This window comes from Heliangelus exortis, chromosome 1 (assembly GCF_036169615.1).
Source record: "Heliangelus exortis chromosome 1, bHelExo1.hap1, whole genome shotgun sequence".
Lineage (NCBI taxonomy): Eukaryota > Metazoa > Chordata > Aves > Apodiformes > Trochilidae > Heliangelus > Heliangelus exortis.
Window position 1 is genome coordinate 115,905,847 of NC_092422.1, and position 18,421 is coordinate 115,924,267.

Here is an 18,421-nt window from a genome sequence, read left to right on the forward strand (position 1 = left end):
TCTTGGCCAGCTGCCACTTTCCTCTTCCATTTGTATTTATGACATGATCATGAGGGACCTGATATGCCATAACTGGTATAACTTGTGTCATCATTTGGGCTTTGACAAACTGTGTGAAAAATGCTACAGATGCAGAAAAGTCAGTGCTTTACACAGGGACTAAGCAATCAGTTTACACAGGTGTCAGAGACTGTCGGAGGGATAGGGAAGAGGAAACCACACCTTTGTGATTATGATCACAAGCCCCAGGTGACCCAGAAGACTCTTGGTGATTGACAGTAATGAGGAAAAGAAATAAAATTGGTAATTCTGGGAAGAGATACACAGTGGAGAGAAAGAGTAACAGCAGGGAAGCCACACTGTGGAAAAATGAGTAAGACAAAGGAAAGGGAACAACAGAAAAACTGAGAGAAATAAACTTGAAATGAGGCAAAGAAACAAAGACAGGGGAAAAGAATCAGCACAAGGGAAGAGCTTATAGCAATACATGCACCAGCAGCCCAGACATTGGAGAGAATCCCAAACATCTGTTGTGAGGGAACCTGTATCCCATCCACGCTGTTGGTGGGGAGCTAGAACAGCAAAGGGTCTCACCGTGAATTTCTTGTAGAGCTCATAAGTGAGGAGAGGGTTGGGCAGTTCCCTGAAATACAGCTTGCAGAGTGACCCCACGCAGTGGATGTCCTGGAGGTAAACTTCGCGTGTCAGATCCGGGCACTGGTCAGAAACAAACTCTTGTCTGTAACAATATGGAGACATAACAATGTAGACAAGTAAGAGCTGTTGCATCCCAATACTCCTCCCTAAGTATTCTTTTACAACTAGAGAAGAAAACAAACTGGAAAGCAAAGATTTCACTGCAGCCTGGCCTAGACTGTCTTCCAGGATCAGGCCCCAAGGTTTCAACTGGTCTCTGGCTTCCCTACCACAGTCCTGTGAGTGGACCCCAAACTGATGTAAAGAGATTGCTCTGTCTTAAAGTGAGAAAGAACAACTCAGCACTTGTGTTGAGACCCCCCAGGCCTTTACCATTAGTACATGGAGAGGGAGAAAACTTTTTCTTTGTCATGGTCTAATCCCTGAAATGTTGTATTTCTCTGTTAGCAGCTTATCTCCTGCATCATCAGCACGGAGATCTGTTGGCCCCAGTCTATGGCTGAGGGACTAACATCAGAAATATACCAAGCCATGTCACCAAGCTCTCTGGCACTCAGACAGGTTGCCCTTACCTCAGCTTCTGGATGTTGGATGTCACTCCCGAGAGGCGGTAGATCCCATCCACAATGCCGTGAGTCTCAATGAACTCCGCACAGCTCTTCAGCACGTAGGGGACTAGGAGAAGAAAGCAAGGCAGGATGCCTAGTGAGTATACTCTGGGAATTCCCACAAGTCACCACAGAGGGGGAAAGTCACCACAGTTTCATGAAACAACTGCAGAGGTAGACAAGGGTACAGCAATGGGAGAAATACAGGGCAAACAAAGAAGAAACCCCACGGAGTGGCCACAGCCAATTTGCAAAGTGAGGATATGCTTCAGATGTGACATACCACGTTCATTGACATATGACAATGACTGATCCTGAAGTCCCAGAAACATTGTAGGAAGAAAGGTAGAAAGGTTTTCTCCCTCTCCCTTTTTCATTTCTTTCCAGAAAAAGCAGCAATTTCATTCTAATTGAAAGCATGAGGTAAAGCATGAAGTCCTGGGAACCTCCCCCCTCCCCAAGATAGAGCTCCAGCCTCGCTGAATTGTGCCAAAAAGACTGATTGGCTTGGATAAAAATCAGAGAGGCATTCACACTTCCATATAAGCCTACATACCCACAGTTTAGTGCTCATAAACTCCCTCAGAGGGGGTATGAAGTTCAAATATTGACTAGATCTGCACACTGACAAAATCTGACATTGGCTTCAAAAGAACTCCATCAGCATATCCAGCCGAAGACTTAACCAGCCTTAAAGCCAAGCCTGAGGCACTACATTTACATCCAGACCTGGACCCAAAGCTTATGTTTATTTTTTCCCCATTATATAGGTATAGGAAAAACCCATCCTCTTGGTCAGGCCAAGCCTCCCCATCCCCAGTACTATAACAAGCCCAGCTATAACAATAACAGTAAGAGAGCCCTTCCTTATTAGGTGCTAGAAACTACTGTGTAGTTAATGCAGTGCTTCCCACAGCCACAAGCACTGAAGTCAGTAAATGCAGAAGTTAAAGTCCCCTGCTATAATTCTGACTCTTCGGCACTGTGTATTCGGGAAGTTGTGTGGAAGAAGAAGACTAAACCACAAATTTGACTGGAAAGCCAGGCATAGCAATTGCTTCATCTTTGCAAAACCACAGAGATAATGCTTCTGGCTGGGCTTTCCCTGAATTGTCCTGCTTGAAGTTCAGGACTGCACTGACATGTGCTGCATCAGGTGGAATCCAAAGAGAGCACCCCTAGGATAGCCTGAACAAAAAAGAGCTGAGACATTATTCTGTTTCTCATGGGTGCCACTGGGGCCAGAGACAGCTCAGTGGTGGAACCTCTTAGCAGCCCAGGGCACAGGCTCTGGTGAGGAGGGCTCTCAAGCTCTTTACCTGCCTCAGCAACACACTGTTACTGAGCCCAACCAGTCAAGGAGCCTTTCTGCCTCCTGATGCATACTGAAGGAGGTAAAGAGGTCCTTTTTATGTGCCCCTCTGTTCTCTTTTGAGCAACCCAAATGCAGAAATACCCTGTGACTGTGATTACTTGGAAGCCTGAGTGATCCCAAGAGACTAATTCTGCTCAGTTAAAGAAGCCTCGTCTGAAGAACAGGGAAAAAATCAGTTTATATTTTGTTATCACTTTGTATTTTGAGCAGATACATTAGTCATGATGTGTCACTCTAAGGCCTTGGACTGATTTTTAAGACACTCAAGATGTTGGGCTAAGACTAACAGCAGAGCTTCTGGCCAGGGCTCTAGCCTCCTACAACAATGTTCATGCGAAATCATGTCACTGACAAAGAGATCAGGTGAAGTCCATGAAGCAAAAGCTTCATCCACAGCAGTCGCAGTGTCACAGGATTCACTCCTCAAGGACTTCTGAGGAGAAGGCACATCACCACCTTCCAGAAGGAACATGGGAAACACTCCTTCCAGTGCCTACAGCACCTATTTCCTAAGAGGACTAGATGATGTGGAAAGAGACAGGGCAAAAGAGAAGTATGAAATTTCCTTAAAAGCCTTCCAAGAAAAGCCCAAGTGACAAGTCAAGAAAAAGGACTTCCCTATCTCTGAGTGAGTAAGACCTGATTATCTGTAACCACAGTAGTCAACTCAGATCATATGATGATGAGCATGTTAGAAATTTAAAAAAAAAAAAAGAAGTCAAATTACTTCAGGTCTTTTCTTAATTTCTGGCTAGTCAGGCTATACTGTCTTTGTGGAAAAAACTATGCATACATGGCATATGCAGATTTCATTTTTGATAGGGGTCTCTGAGAATAAATCTAATGTAAATAATAAAAAATGAAAGCTATGCTGATACATGTGTATTTCACATCTAGCTGGGTATGAGAATGGGTGAAGCACTCCATGCTACCTAGAAAAAGAAGACTTAATTTAACAGAAAACCTATTTGATCAAGACAGCCACATGACAAGGGCTGTTTAAAAATTGAACAGCCTTTCATATAGACAAACTTCATATGATGGTGCCTAGCAGACACAAAAAAAGAATCCAAGTCCATGCCCACAACACCCTTTATTAGATACTTATTAAAATCTGGGTGCTAAAATAATCACACCAACTTAAAATGCATCATTGATGTTTGTTGTGACTAATTTGACCCCTTGAAAGGAAGACCTATTAAATCACATTAATTTTTTTTTGTGAAGACTTCACAGTAGAGACAACCTATAGACTGTAAACAGACAACATGCACCAAGCTCTGCCAGTATCTCTTACTCCACCCCTGCACTCTTCATGGATTTCCCAGCTCTTCTCACATATGGCCAGTGCCTTTCACTCATCATGTATATGATTTCCTGCAGTACCAAGTCTTTAGTTCTTATGAAGAGAAACAGGCAGTTACACCAAAATGTGTGTTGGTTTTGTGATGTCAGAAAAAAAAAAAAAAAGCAAAAAAAAAAACAAAACAAAAAAAAACCCCAAAAGCAAACAAATAACCAACGCAAACCACATAGGACACATTTCACTTACAACCAGAAATTACAGACTTTGACCTCAGTTCCCTGGAGGTGAAGGGCCTGCATCAGCTTCCCCCAAAGCAAGCCCCTAAATGCAGCGCTTGTGTGAAACTGGAACACAATAAATGTTTTCTTTGAGCAGAACCTGCAGCTCTGAAATCAGCAGTTCTGATCTCCTACAAAGCTGAGTCTTTTGGGCATTTTGGGGGAGGTGAGGCTGGCATGGCAGTGAGCAGCTCTCTCCCACTGCCCGGTGATTCTGAGGTGGTTTGATTGTTTGAGACGTGGCTCCTGGTGGACTAAAAGAGAGGCTGTGATCAACCCTGAACGTGAGGAAGGACAGACTCTGGCATGTGCTTTACAGAAGGACTCTACCGGTGTTACAGAGCACACGTAAACCACAGAGCTGAGTTTCTGCCAAAAGAAGATCGGACAGGGATGGGGATTTGTAGCTGGGGCTGTGCATGTGCGTGCAAGCACAGAAAAAGGGGTGGTGGTGGGGCTGAGGGGGTGTCCAATCTTGACACTTCTATAATTAAAACTGTGCTGGAGGCTTAGAAGTTGGAAGAGACAGCTGGTGTCACACAGACCCTGCTTGTTCTGCCAGACAGCCAAACTGTCCTCATTTAAAACTACAATAGAAACCAGATGGAGGAGGAGAAGAGAGTGTGGAACAAGGCACCAGTCAGAAAGGAAATTGAGTTATAAACATGCTGCACACAAAAGACAATACTTCTCTTCCCCTAGACAAAAATAAACCAGAAGGGCAGTGGCAGTAACTCGTTCTACTCTAATTGGATATGATCTCCAAGCTCAGCGTATGCATTCACCTTCACCAGGGTCTTTTCCATGACCATAGCTCATGTCACCTCCTTTATCCATGTGCCCAGCTTCTGCTCGGTCAGAATCAGCCCCAATCTCACTGATTTCCAATGCCACTAATGTGCACTGAGCCTCTCACCGCCCAGCATTGCCAGGTAAAGAATCTCTCTCCCTTCTCTTGTTCCTCTCCAGCCACGGTGCTACCACCCACACAATCCCCCCACCAGCAAGCAGGGTGCTCACTCTTTGACTGCTTGACAAGGTTGAGCACAGGATTGAGCATTTCGCATCAAAGCCAGGGACATCTTTAAGTATACACCCAACCAAATCACCAAGCAGTCTTCGTAGGAGCTAACACTTCTAGAGAAGGAGTCACTCCATCTAATGATGGGTGGGAGGATGGCTTCCTGCTCTCTCACCAGAGCCAGCAAAGAGTAAGAAGAACCCTGGTCCAAGAGGAGAAGTAACCAGTGCCCCGTAGCCTCCAGTGCCACCTTCCAGAAGAAACATTTGGTTTGCAAAAGGCTACAGAAGGCCCCTTGGGAGAAGTCTGCTAAGTCAGCTACCCAACTGACTGGCTACCCAGCCAGGCTGACCTTAAAGCTACCTAACCCAGACTGGGTCATATATTCAGGGCACACTCTGTGGAGCTGGACTGAATAGCAGTGTCTTTATCCATCTGTTGTTCTCTCAGAGGGCTCTTTGCCAGGATTAAAATTAGTGACCAAGCTGCTAAGGTCCTCCGTAGTGCTTGGTTTATGCCACATGGAAGAAGTTTCGTGTCCTCACTAGTTTGCTGTTCTGTTTTGTTTTGGTTTTTTAGTTCAAGAAACATGACAATAAATGCAGACCTTTCTTTTCACCTGAAACACCAACTTTTTGATGTTTGACTTGGAGGAAATAGTTTGGGGTGTGTTTTGTATTTCTTTCTCCCCAAAATGAATGGTTTGTCATAATAAATAAGAAAGTAGTGGGTTTTTTTATTTCACAATTTTGGTTTTGTTACGTATTAGTATTTTTAAAAATTCTTTTCTATTGCCCTTAATAGTAGTGCATGCTTCCTATCATGCTATGTCAATAAAGTTCAAAATAGAGTCTTGTTTCAATCTAAATTACTAAATAAGGAAATATTTCCTCCATAAAAGTAGGTTTTTCAGTCTGTACTAAGCAAGAGCTGTTATTTTGTACAAAGAAAAGTAACAGAACAGCACACATTTTAGCCATACTTATACATTAACTTGGCGTCCTAATCACAGGAAAGGAGCAGCATTGTATAAATGGCAGCTTACTTGAGTCAGTATCTCTGATGTGACATTTTTCTGCATTTTCTGATGCTTCCTTCTTTAAATCACGAGCTTGACCTCTGGAGGAGGTCATACTGTGCTCTCCTCCCCTCAGCTTGCCAAACCAGCTTGCTCCAGCAAGACACTCATGATACCAGTTTGCTTCCTAAAGCAAAGCCCTAATCCATGTCAGCTAAGGATAAATCCTGTCTTTCCTCCAGGTATCATCTCCTTTATCTTCCACTGTGTCCTTTCCAGTGGTGGCCAGAGGTGGAAGGGACCACAACATCTGAAATCACTGCAGAAGATCTCTGCTGCTCAGGGATGAAGGGTGTTGGCAGAGCTGGAGATGGGGAGAGTTTGCCTGTCCCAGACATAACAAGGACAGCCCAAAGGCTTCAGGGTCCAGGGTGTCTATGCATACTTTTCACCAGCACTGAGTTCATTGTACAGAAGGTAAAAAAACCCCACAAAACAAAACAAACAAACAAAAACAAAAACAAAAAAACAAACAAACAAAAAAACCAAAAAACCAACCAAACAAAAAAAAGAAACAAAATAAAACAAACTGTCTTAACATCAAATTCCAATGTTTAGTTTGGCTGTGAGTACTGAGCTATCACAGTTCCCACTCACACTCCCCTCCACCCCATGTGCATACACACACCTGTGTTTGAATAGCATGAGGTAGCTAAACACCACCAACCAGGCCTAAAAACAGATCATCTTGTTAGAATTCTCCTTCCCTCTCCCCCCTTAGCTAACACAGACAGAATTAAACAAAAAATAATAAAACCAAAACAAACAACCAAAAAATACCCCAACAAAACCAAAACCAAAAAACCCACCAAAACCAAACCAAACTAAAAACCAAAAAGCAAACAACAAAAAAAATCCAAAGCATAAAAAAAGAGATGGGTAGCTGGCACTGAGGTGATCCTGTCTGCATGGACAGCATAACTGAATCACCATGTAAGTCACACACTTCATTTTTATGGTATTTTTTCCCCCCTCTACTTCTGTAGGAAATGCCTCTGCAGTGTCATGAAGGTTCGCACACCAGTGCCATTCTCTACCATGAAAGCAGTATCCTGAAAGCAGTTGTGATTCTGGGGGGCAAAGACATAAGAAAAACAGATCCTGAATCTGTCAGATGCTGCAAGCCATCACCCTCTGTGGCCTGAGAGGGAGGTGGAACAGCTGAGCACTGTTTTGGATGTGGCACACTGACTCCAAGCAAATGCATTTCAACCCAGCCTGCAGGCCCAGTGTGAGTTTGAACGAAGTCAATGGCACCACTAACAAGATTTTTTTTCCCCATTGATATTATACCCAGCTTACATCTCACATATCCAAATAAGACAGGTAGGAACACCTGATTTTTCAGAGCAGATCTGACAACTGTGATGTTCCAGGCAGAAATGAAAGAACCTGTGGCACACCTGGCCAGCTCATTGACAACACGCATCAAAGAAAGCCTAAGAAAGCATCACACAAGCAGATGTTCAATGCTGACTGACAACCCCAGCAGTCTCCATGCCCCTTTGAAACGTGACTAGCACCTTGACATAGCTGGCAAATTCTGTCATGCAGGCACTTTTGAAAAGAGACTGTACTAAGTACTAGAACAGTTTTGTTAGGAAAACATCCTGCTGTGGGTTTCCTGGAAAAAAAAAAAAAAAAAGACCAGATAACTGAACAGGATATCTCCACTCCTAATTTTTATGACTCTGTAGTCCAGCCACCTCAGAAAACAGTGGCTTAGGTTCTGCAGGGCAGGTCATGCCTTAGCTGTACATGTCTTCAGATGGCCATTTGAATCCTCACAACTCTGACCCATAGCAGATCAGGGTGGATATCATTCACCACTGCACTCAGGACACTTAATTCTGGCATTAGAAGTAACAGGACAATTTATGTCATCTCAGAAAGGGACTCAGGTATAAGTATAAAAAGGATCATAATATATTTGAAGCTGCACATAATGAATTGATATCCATCTCAGTTAATGCTTAGATACTATAAGCACTGTGAGACAGGAATTCTGCCATCAGCTTCATTTTTGATGACACATACTAAAAACATTACTAAATCCAAAGGCTGCGTTAGCTGACAGAATACAGGAGATGCTGATGCTGCATCTCACAAGAGAGCCAAAAGAAGGAGCCTGCAAAGGAAGAGTGCAGGTAAGTGTTGAGAGCTGGGAGGGACAGCCAGTGATATAGGCTCTATTTCGCATCTCTTGCATTTCCTCTGTCTTTCATCCATGAACAAGCTTATGGGCTCCAGGTGTCACACAGTAGCGTATTTTCCTTCTTTTCTCCACACTCCTCTTAAGCACAAGCACCAATGTAAGCCACACTAACCTACTTAACTTCTGGCAACAAAGTGAGGAAAATATATAGGCTTTCTAAGGTTTTTTTCCTTCTCTCAACAGATTTTGACCTACATGTTTTTGTTTACAAAGGCTTCAGGAGAAAGTGAGAAAACAAACACTGCACAGCCTCTATATTTTTCCTGGACCTGCTAGGGGATGCAGGCTTGCTCAGTTTCTTACAGTTCCAGAATTACTCTATATGTAATTTGTATTCTATATACACCCATTTCTTGACTGTAAAAAGAGTGTAGAAACCAACAACTCCCTTGACATGTGAGAACTCTTACCCCAACTCTTACTTACTCTTACTTAGGATGTCAGAATCTGGAGAAAGATAATTCAAGGGGATCCACATATACTCACTACTTGACTTTGGGTATTAGTTTGTTCTTTATTCCTTTTTGACACAGACTTTAGTGTGCCAGACAATAGGGATTTCAGGTTTCTCTTTATAAGGAATATTTTGGGGGTTGTTAGAAAGAAATCCTGTGTGCTTGGATCTTGATGTGCACCTGAAAAAAATGCCAGCTACTAGGTAAATACTTTTGAAATGTACTGCACCTTTCACAAACACCACCTGAATACACTGAAGTCTACAGCAATCTCTACAGGGTGTAGGATTTGTCTGCAGTTTCTGTGCTGTTCTGTCATGCCATCCCACTGTTAGAGAAATCCTGAGTCCACTTTCATAGTGATGACATTCTGGTGGCAAAGCAATTAACTCCCAAATAGATGGTCTTGAGAGGCTTCAGGAAAAATAGAATTACAGAATGGTTTGGGTTGGAAAGGACCTTGGAAAGGACTGTAAAGGATTATGTAGTCCCACATACTCTGCCATGGTCAGGGACACCTCCCACTAGATCAAGGTGCTCACAGCCCCATCCAACCTGGCCTTGAACACCTCTAGGGAGGGGGCAGCCACAACTTCTCTGTCAACCTGTGCCAGTGTCTCACCACCCTCACAGTGAAGATTTTCTTTCTGATGCCTAAACTAAATCTAACCTTTTCCAGTTCAAAGCAATTAAAAAAATTGCACAGCTGCATCTCACTGCACATATTTTTATCTTTTTATTTTGCCTTCTGTCATGCTGATGAACTGATGCAGACTGACACTAGTTTATGCAGCAATGTTCTTTAACTCAGGCTTCTCACTGATCTTGCCTCTAGGGCTCTCCTAGTGAAGAGTGGATATAGCAGTTTCCAGGGGTTATTCCAAATGGCCTGTTTTATGGATAGTCAACAACTACAGGCAAAGAGCAGGGAATATTGCTGAGGAACGTTATGTATCACAGACAGATGAGGAGCCTAAATACAAACCTGTAAAGACTGCAAATGAGAAGTGAAAGGCAAATGAAAACAGACTTCTGAGAAAAAGTAAATAAGGCTTTATGATGTCAATTTGATTGAAAACAAACATGCAAAGGCACTAGCAATAATCAGTCATTACAGCTTGAAGCCAAGCAGGACAAAATCCATTCCATCTTTGCTCAGTTGCTGAGCATATATTTAGTCTGCATGTTTTCATTGCAAGGCTGTCTGGGCCTGACCCAAAGAACCACATTCATACAAAAAAAAAGCCAAAACACATTGAATTCAGTAGCGTTTCCACAAGGATTATTAAAAAAAAAAAAAAAAAAAAAAAAAGAAAAAGAAAAAAAGCTGTTTGTTCTACTCTCTCTTACCTCTTACCATGGCATGCAAATGCTAGTAAATAAGGTGTAAGGGAGATAGAAGCATTCTGACCAGCTTTACAGGAGCATAAAGTGACTGTGTGAGGTTCAACACAGAGTAGAGAGTTAAAACTACTGCTGGCAGTGGAAGGCCACCTAGAAATGCTCCTCCCAGGCCTGCTCAGAGAAGGCTGAAAACAAGTCAGTCTTTATTTGAAGCAGATTAAGCTGTGGGTGACTGGGATTGCTGATGTTTGTCTGGTGAAATGAGGTGCTGTTCTACCCATCCCAAGCAATGCCCAGAGCACAGGATCACCACAGCTTGTGGGCTCCATTTCTGTGTCAGAGCAGCACAGAGAAAATTCTGCCAGAAGCAGGACCTGGTCACACTATATGCTTCTATATGTATGCTTCTATACATAAGTAAATGTATATCTATGTCTGTATCAACGTATATGTGTGTGTGCACACATATATGCATGTATTTTTACATATACAAATATATTTATTTGTGCATGTAGATATGCATGCATGGGCAATTTCATGAGCATTACCAGAAAAACCTTCTTAGAGAAATAGCCTTTTAAAATAAGGTGTCAATCAATGCCTAAATTCTGAAGGTGGTATGTACTGAGTTAAAAGTTGCAAAAGTCTTTCTGAGCTGATGTCACAGGTCTGGGAGATACATCACTACAAGCTATGCTCTTGCTTGTTGAAGCTTACCTACCTAGCCAAGGAATAAGTCATTATCACTGATATTTTCCGTGTTCTCCTGTCCCAGGCAAAGTGCATCTAGCAAGTGCATTGCCCTATATGTTGCTACTGTGCGTAAGGCCTTTCTGGGTGAAATAGTTGCTCTCAGCTAAGGAAAGCTGTTGGTTTGGAAGTCGATTCCATCAACAAGTCCAGAACCTTGGACTACCAGTCTCAGTAGATAGGTTTAATTCAGTAGCTTAGTCAAGAAAGGTAGCCCATGGGGTACGGGTCATTTTGGCTACACCTCTTCATCTTTAGATGCTGCAGCCCTCTAAAGCATACCTTACAGCCTTGATCACAGGGATCATATTTTTCTTTCCATACACCAGGGAGAGTAAAGAGCTCTAAAAGCAGCTGATGAACAGCCTGACACAAACATCTGGACATGGTGCTGCACCTCCAGGGCTTCTTTCAGAAACAGCAGGGAATACAGCACTGCTCCATCTGCCAGCCTTGTGGCAGATCATCACTTCACATATGTTGCAAGAGGGCAACTTGCTTACTCTCCCAGGCCTGTGAGAATCATCAAGGACAGCAGAGGAGGCAGAACAGCATTTGCAGGTGGTGTCACACAGCTTCCCAGCCTTCCAGAGGCTAATGCTGGGTTGGGCTAGTTTAGAAGAAACTATTTCCTGCCATGCTGTTTGTGTCCACCTCCACCCCAGGATAACATCACATAACTGCTGAGATGTACCCAGAGCATATGGCACGGTTTCTCCAGGGCTAACCTGCAGGGACTGCTCCTCTGCCACTGCCTGCCAGAGGGGTCAGGGTGTCACACACAGACACTACTGCTATCAGGTCAGTGGTGAAAGGAAGAGGTGCAATATGGCTTTTACAGACCCTAATAAGAGGGGAAAAGAAACAAAGCTGAGAAAAATATTACAACATGATTGTGTCTTCTTGTTCCCCTAAGAGACCTTTATCTTCTCGCCTAGTAGGGACAAGTCAGGACAGATATCTTTCTATAGGTTACTCTTCTTTGTACTCCCTTGTCTTCCCAGTGGGAGCAGTTGTCTCCATGATTTTTCCCCCTCACAGAAAATTCCCCTAGTTCCACATGGAATACAAGCCTCCCCCTCACTTCATCTCTCAATAAATATGCATGCCAGGGGTTATCAAACTGAGGGTCATTCCCAGTGCTAACAATGGAAAAAAAAAAAGCAATACCCAGCTGTTCCTAAAGTAGTAAATCCAGCCACTTCCCAACTGCACTCTCAGTTTCCAAGCCCCCCAACAGATTCCTGACACATTCCATATTTTGCTCTTTATTTTGTTTTCCATTTGATAAAGGACAGCCTCCGAACCAGTGTGAAGAAAAACAACCTTTTTTCTCCCCTCCCCCCCCCCCCCCCTTCATTTTTTTTTTTTTTTTTTCCCCTTCTCAGCGCTATCTCTACTCCAAGTCAGGCCAGGTACTGCTTATCATTTCCTCTGCACTGCAAACACCAGCGTGCGTGTGTTTCCTACACCGTGAGCTGACATTGTTTCCAAGGCCCCCCTGGCTTGGAGGCAGGAGCAGCTCTGCGGCACAGCGCTTCCTGTTGATGTCAGGCCCCTCATCCTCCCAAAGCAAATGGAAACGGGCTTCCTGCCGGCATATGTCTGTGTGTCCTTTTCCATGAGGACTACCAGGAGCCATTTTCCTACATAGCTGCTGGCGGGGGAGGGAAAAAAAAAGAAAAAAAAAAAAAAAAAAAAAAAAAGTGGTGGAGACAGGGATATAATGGGGAGAAGCAGGGGTGGATGTTTTCCTTTTTTTCCTAGGGGTGTTGAAGAACATCTGGGGCCCCTCTCTATGAGGAAGGTAGAGAAGAGATAAGGGGTCAAAACAATAGAGGTATGTGTCAGGGATGCCTGTATTTGCAAGTACCAGAGAAATCACTTATTAGCAGAGAACATCAGAGACTAATTACAGCTGCCGATTTCCCACTGCTAAGGAATGTAAGCTCACAAAAGCAAAGCTACAGCCACGGTCCCCGTGCTCTAGCAGCGCTGTCATAAGCTGTGGGAGATGCCAAGACCTTCACACAAGACCGTTGCCTTCATTTTTATTCTTTCTAATGAAGGAGTTGCTACTGCTGCCAGAACTGTTTCATCAACAGTGAAGAAATTAGACTGCAAATGCAGAAAGGCTTAGGCCATGCTGAAGCATTTCAGCTCCCCAGACTGCCACTGCAAGAGCCACTGCCCCAGCAAAGAAAAGAAAAATTAACCAGACACCATCTCGGATCTCCCCACAGTCCAGGGCATTTAAGGGTTGTATTTTGCCCATTAAAGAAGCTGGTGGGCTTTTCCCTGATGCCACCAGGTATTTATCAGTTGCCTGCACAGTGTGGGAAACAGCCCAGGAACGTGTGACTACAGGTTCCACTGTGGTAGGGACACAGGATGGGGCAGTGGACAAGGAGCACAGCCAGCTAGGGCAGTGGCATTGCCTGCCTTACACGACATTTCAGCCACCTGCCTCTCATCTCCTCCTGCAAAGGATGAAGACCTGGGTTGCCTTAGGACATTTCCCTGCAAGCAGCTTTTCTCTGCCTAGGGAATGACTGGGGAAATAGAGCCCCTCAACATTTTCCACACCTAGTTAAAACTATGGCCAAAATGGGTGGGGTGGGAAAGGGGTTTACGAAGGACTCCCTAGCAGTAATCAAACAGGTTATTAGATCCCCTGGTAATAACCAAAATGGGACACCTTAGAGTCTCATTGGTCCTTTGGGATGAGTGTCACATACATTTAAAAAAATATATATTACTCTAAAGTGATTTTTTTCTGCTTCTTTTCCTACTATATCCTGGTCACCTTCCTGTGTCGCTGTATGAACTAAGCAAAGGGTTACACTTCCAATCTCTGGGTGTAAATTGCCACAGAAGCTGGCAAAATTACTCCGTATTTATGCAACTGTAGCCAGCGGCAGATGTGGCCCCAAGTCTGGCAGAGCCCATGGAGTTGCAAGAGAGTGAACTGGGGTTTAGCTTTCCTCACTAGAAGAAATTCTTACTCAAGGTGCAATTGCAAAATCTGGATGGCTGGTGTGGGTCTGCGATGCAAAGGGAAAAAGCCCAGCTATGTCCTCATAGCAGAAGTTGACCAGGACTGCTGAAATTCACAGTGCTGATATTTAAGCAAGCATTCCTGGCCACAGAAGATGTGCCCTGCACAGCTAAAATCATCTGGAGCTGTGCTGCTGCTCACATAGAATCACAGAATCACATAGAATGTTCTTAGGGGTTAGAAATCATCTAGTTCAATTCCCCTGCCAAAAACAGGATCACCTAGGACAGGTCACACAGGAAAGTGTCCATATGGGTCTTGCAAGTGTCTATAGAAGGAGTCCTCACAACCTCTCTGGAAAGCCTCTTCCAGTGCTCTATCACTGTTACAGTAAAGCAGTTTTTGCTCATGTTGAGGTGGAATTTCCTGTGTTCCACTTTGTGTCTATTGCCCCTCGTTCTGTCACAGGGCACCACTGAAAAGAGATTGTCCCTTTCTTCTTGACACCCACCCTTCAGATATTTGTAAACATCAATAAGATCCCATTTCCGTCTTTTCTTCTCCAGACTAAACAGCCCCAGGTCTCTCAGCCTTTCCTCATAAGACAGATGTTCTAGTCCCTTATAATCATCCTTGTTGCCCACTATTGCACTCTCTCTAGAATATCCCTGTCCCTCTTGGACTGCCAGTCCCAAAACTGGATGCAATACCTCAGATGCAGTCTTGCTAGGGCAGAGTAGAGTGGGAAAAGAATCTCCCTTGATCTTTTGGACACATTCTTCTCAATTCATCCCACTATACTGTAGGAGGGCAGGATAGGGGACTGGGAGAGGAGACCTCCCTGTGCTTTTTCAGGAGCTCCAACCTACGTGGTCCCTGTCTGAAAGTTGCTTTTTTGAAAGGTGCCTAGGAGCTGGCAGTGCCAGATAAAACCTGTGAGCACTCTGGGGGATGGGACCCCATTTACAAAGCAGCTCTGGCAGCAAAACCTCGTTTTGATGAAGGAGTGTGCAAGAGAAAGAGGCTCCACTGAGCTCACATTTTCCTGTCACTCTTTCCCTCTCTTTCACTCCTGGTTGCTGCCTATGAATGAATTACCTCAATCTCTCTTAAGCAAGGCACTGACCAGGAAAAGGGCGTGGGCATTATTAATGGAAAAATCCTTGAATGTTTTAGCCCTGTAGCATGACTACAGTTACAAGGAAAACAGGATACTGTGCTGCATATGGGGAGGAGGAAGAGAAAAGGAGCAGAAACTCTAATGTTCTACAGGGACCGACTTGCAAGGAAGAAGAAAGCAGCAGTGATAAATAGGCACAGCTGGCCCAAATTACCAGGAGAGAAGCAAATGTGTACAACAGCAGCCTGCACAGGGCACAGATACCACTGAGGGAAAGGGCCTGTTCTATATGATCAAGGGGTTGTCACTAGGAGTGCCTGAATGAAGTTTAAAAAAGGAAAATTCAGGCTGAGTGGTATTAAAAACCTCCTAAGAGTGAGACATAGCGTAACATTGTAGAATTGCCTTACCAAAGGAGGGGTGGGAGCCACACTGCCTGGGTATTTTAAATTAGGCAGGAGATGACTCTGTAGGGAATGGTTCTGCACAGGCTGCTGTGACAAAGACAAAACAATCCTGCCAGCCTTCCCATGTTGTTATCAGGCGATGCCTTTTAAGCCAGAGTGAGATCCCCAGGACAAGCTTGCTGTGCTGACTATACAGGAATGCACGTAGTGCCAGCACTCACTACAGCAAGGGACAACCACAACCAGCAGCTGGAGTTAAAATTGGATACTAAAGCATGTGGGAAGAAAGGCTACTTGAAAGTCACCCGTTCAAATGAATTTCCAACAGGAAAGCATGCATTGCAGAGAATCAGAATGTTGCACCAAAAAGCTGGGATTCAGTTCGATGTTTCAGCCAAAGAAGCACTCGAATATTTTGGGTTTAGACAGTGAAAAATATTCACATCCATATCATTATTTTCAGTGTAGTATCAGGTTTTGTAGAATTATCCAGGAGGTTTCTACTCATTTTTTTCTAGAGATTGGCTAGTGTTTGCTCCTCTCTGTCCATTGCTCATTGCAAGCTGAAGCCCTGAATATCACATGTATTTCTTTTCAATGAATGAGAGAAAGAGGAGGCCAGGGTCCTAGGGCTTGCTTTTCAACCCTCAGGATACAAAAAACTCTCATTTTAAATCTTGTTTGTATCTCACATCCCCCATTGTGAGGATAAAACCCCAGCACAGTCTCACAGAATGTGCTTTGCTTCCATCAGCAAAAATCTGACCTCTTGGCAAAGAGTCATGAATTAGCAGAGGATAAGTATTTTTTTCATCCCATAGGTGCAAAAAATGAGAAACAGAAATTAGTTGGCAGCCTGAGGTCATGCAATGAGTTAGTGGAAGGGCTCATGTTAGGGGCCACAGATTTGATTCGTGTTCTGAAACTAAACCACATGGACAGTTTCTTGTGTCTGAACTCCTGGTAAATGGAAATTTACCTTCAAAAGTTCAGAAGTTGGTAAAGCACAGAGATTGCAATGGGCTTATCAGCATTGCTGACACAGAAAGTCCAGTTGAAAACCTTACATAGATGTGTTTTTGTGAGAGAGGCTCAGTTCTTCCTAGGCATCCACCAAACCAGAAAGTCCCTTCCTACTCAAACTTTAAGCCAAAATCTGGAGACATGGACTTAAAGATCAAGAGGTGCTGGAGGTCTGGACGTGCTGATAAGACTGTTGGAGCAACCTTTTGATTTCGTAGTTCTAAAAATTAGCCTTGTACCAAAAGACCAGACTTCAGTACCCCTGTGCCTATGAATGTCTGGAACTGGATTCACATTTTGTTGCTTGGTCTCACTTCTAATTATTTTCTTTTTTTTCCTCTTGAATGGTTCTCTCATTACCAAATACCACAATAATGGCAAGAAGCTACCCAGAGGCCATCTGGGGAGAAATTGCATTATTGCTGATCATTTCAGGGAAGGGATGTTGGGGGGGTGGGATGTGGGAGGCCTGAATTAATTGGAAAAGATGTCCTGTTTGTTCACCAGTCGGTTACACCAAACTTCTTGAATTCCTTGTCTCACGACTTCTTTCACCTCCTCAACTGTCCACAGATTTCTTTTCTTTACCTTCAGTTTTTATTCCACAGGGCACTCAGATTTCAGCACAGTTTTCTTCCCATGGGGACCAAATTCAAGCCCCACCTTTGGTACCTGAACTGAGGTTTAAAATCACTTTCCAGCAAAAAAGGCACCTAGATCTGGTATTTACAATTCAGGCCTGTATCTCCCAACTGCAGCTTTAGACTGGATCAAAGACTTTTGTTCCTAGCTCTAGTTCCCAGCTTTTGTTCCCTTGAAATATCAGCAAACACGATGGCTTTGTTGATGCCACCAGGGTGGTCTGACCGCTTCTCACGCTGGGCACGCAGACCGAGCAGCCACGGAGCAGTCAGCAATTCACTGGGTGCCTCCTCTAGGATGTTGTTGTTCCTCACACCAAGGCAGTGGCCTGAAGCAGCAACACTGCCATGAAATCAACAGAAAACAAATCCACCTCCAGCTGCCCCGGATCTCACAGGGACACGCAGGCTGTTTGTTCCAAACCAGCAGCTGCCAACCCTGCCAGGAGGAGAGGAAACCACGCTGGGAACTTAGGGCTCTCCTCAGATATTAAGATGGATATCCACCCCTTCAGACATACGCTGCTTTGTCTGGAGGAAGGCTAAAAACACGTGTTACTGCTGCCTCCTGAGCATACAGACTGCAGGGCTGTCAGAGCTCAGAGCCCTCATGGTTGCCCTAGCTCTCTGTTGACTTCCAGGTGGAAATGGTTTCTCTCAAGCCCAGGAGGGACAGGGGAGTGTGGACATCAGCATTTCCTACCTGACAGGACACCTCCTATCGCCTCTCCAGATGCCCCAGGGGTGACCTCAGACTTCCCTGGCTACTGGCCATTCCTTGGTCAGGACTGACAGCACTGCAGGGTAGGGACTGACAGCCCTGCCACCCATCCTGACTCATGTTGTTCCCTGCAAGGTTGTGGCAAACTCTGTGCAGAGCCCAGCAGGCTTTGCCTGGCCTCTAGGAAGTATCCACAAAATGTGTCTGCCTGTTGTCACAGCATCACAGAGCAGTTCACAGGAGTGATGGATAAAAAAGATAAGCTATGAGTGAACTACAAACCACAGGCCATATTTCTCTGCCCCATCACAGGGACCACTTTTAGCCTTCACTGGCTGGTAAAGGTTGCCTTAGAATCACTCTGCTGCCCACCTGAAGGGTTTCTACCAAGAAGGATCCTCAGGGCTTCCAGGATGTTTGTGCT

The 18,421-nt window shown here is 44.3% G+C and overlaps 1 protein-coding gene across 1 annotated transcript in view; it reads right to left on the reverse strand.

The window, feature by feature from the left end:
• ARHGAP31 (Rho GTPase activating protein 31) overlaps positions 1-18,421 on the reverse strand; it is a 62,252-nt gene that overhangs the window by 23,943 nt on the left and 19,888 nt on the right. The window contains exons 2-3 of the mRNA XM_071760144.1: positions 1,230-1,332; positions 595-739 (exon numbers count right to left, since the gene is read on the reverse strand). Of these exons, the coding sequence (XP_071616245.1) occupies positions 595-739; positions 1,230-1,332 (248 nt within the window). The remainder of the gene's footprint in view (positions 1-594; positions 740-1,229; positions 1,333-18,421) is intronic.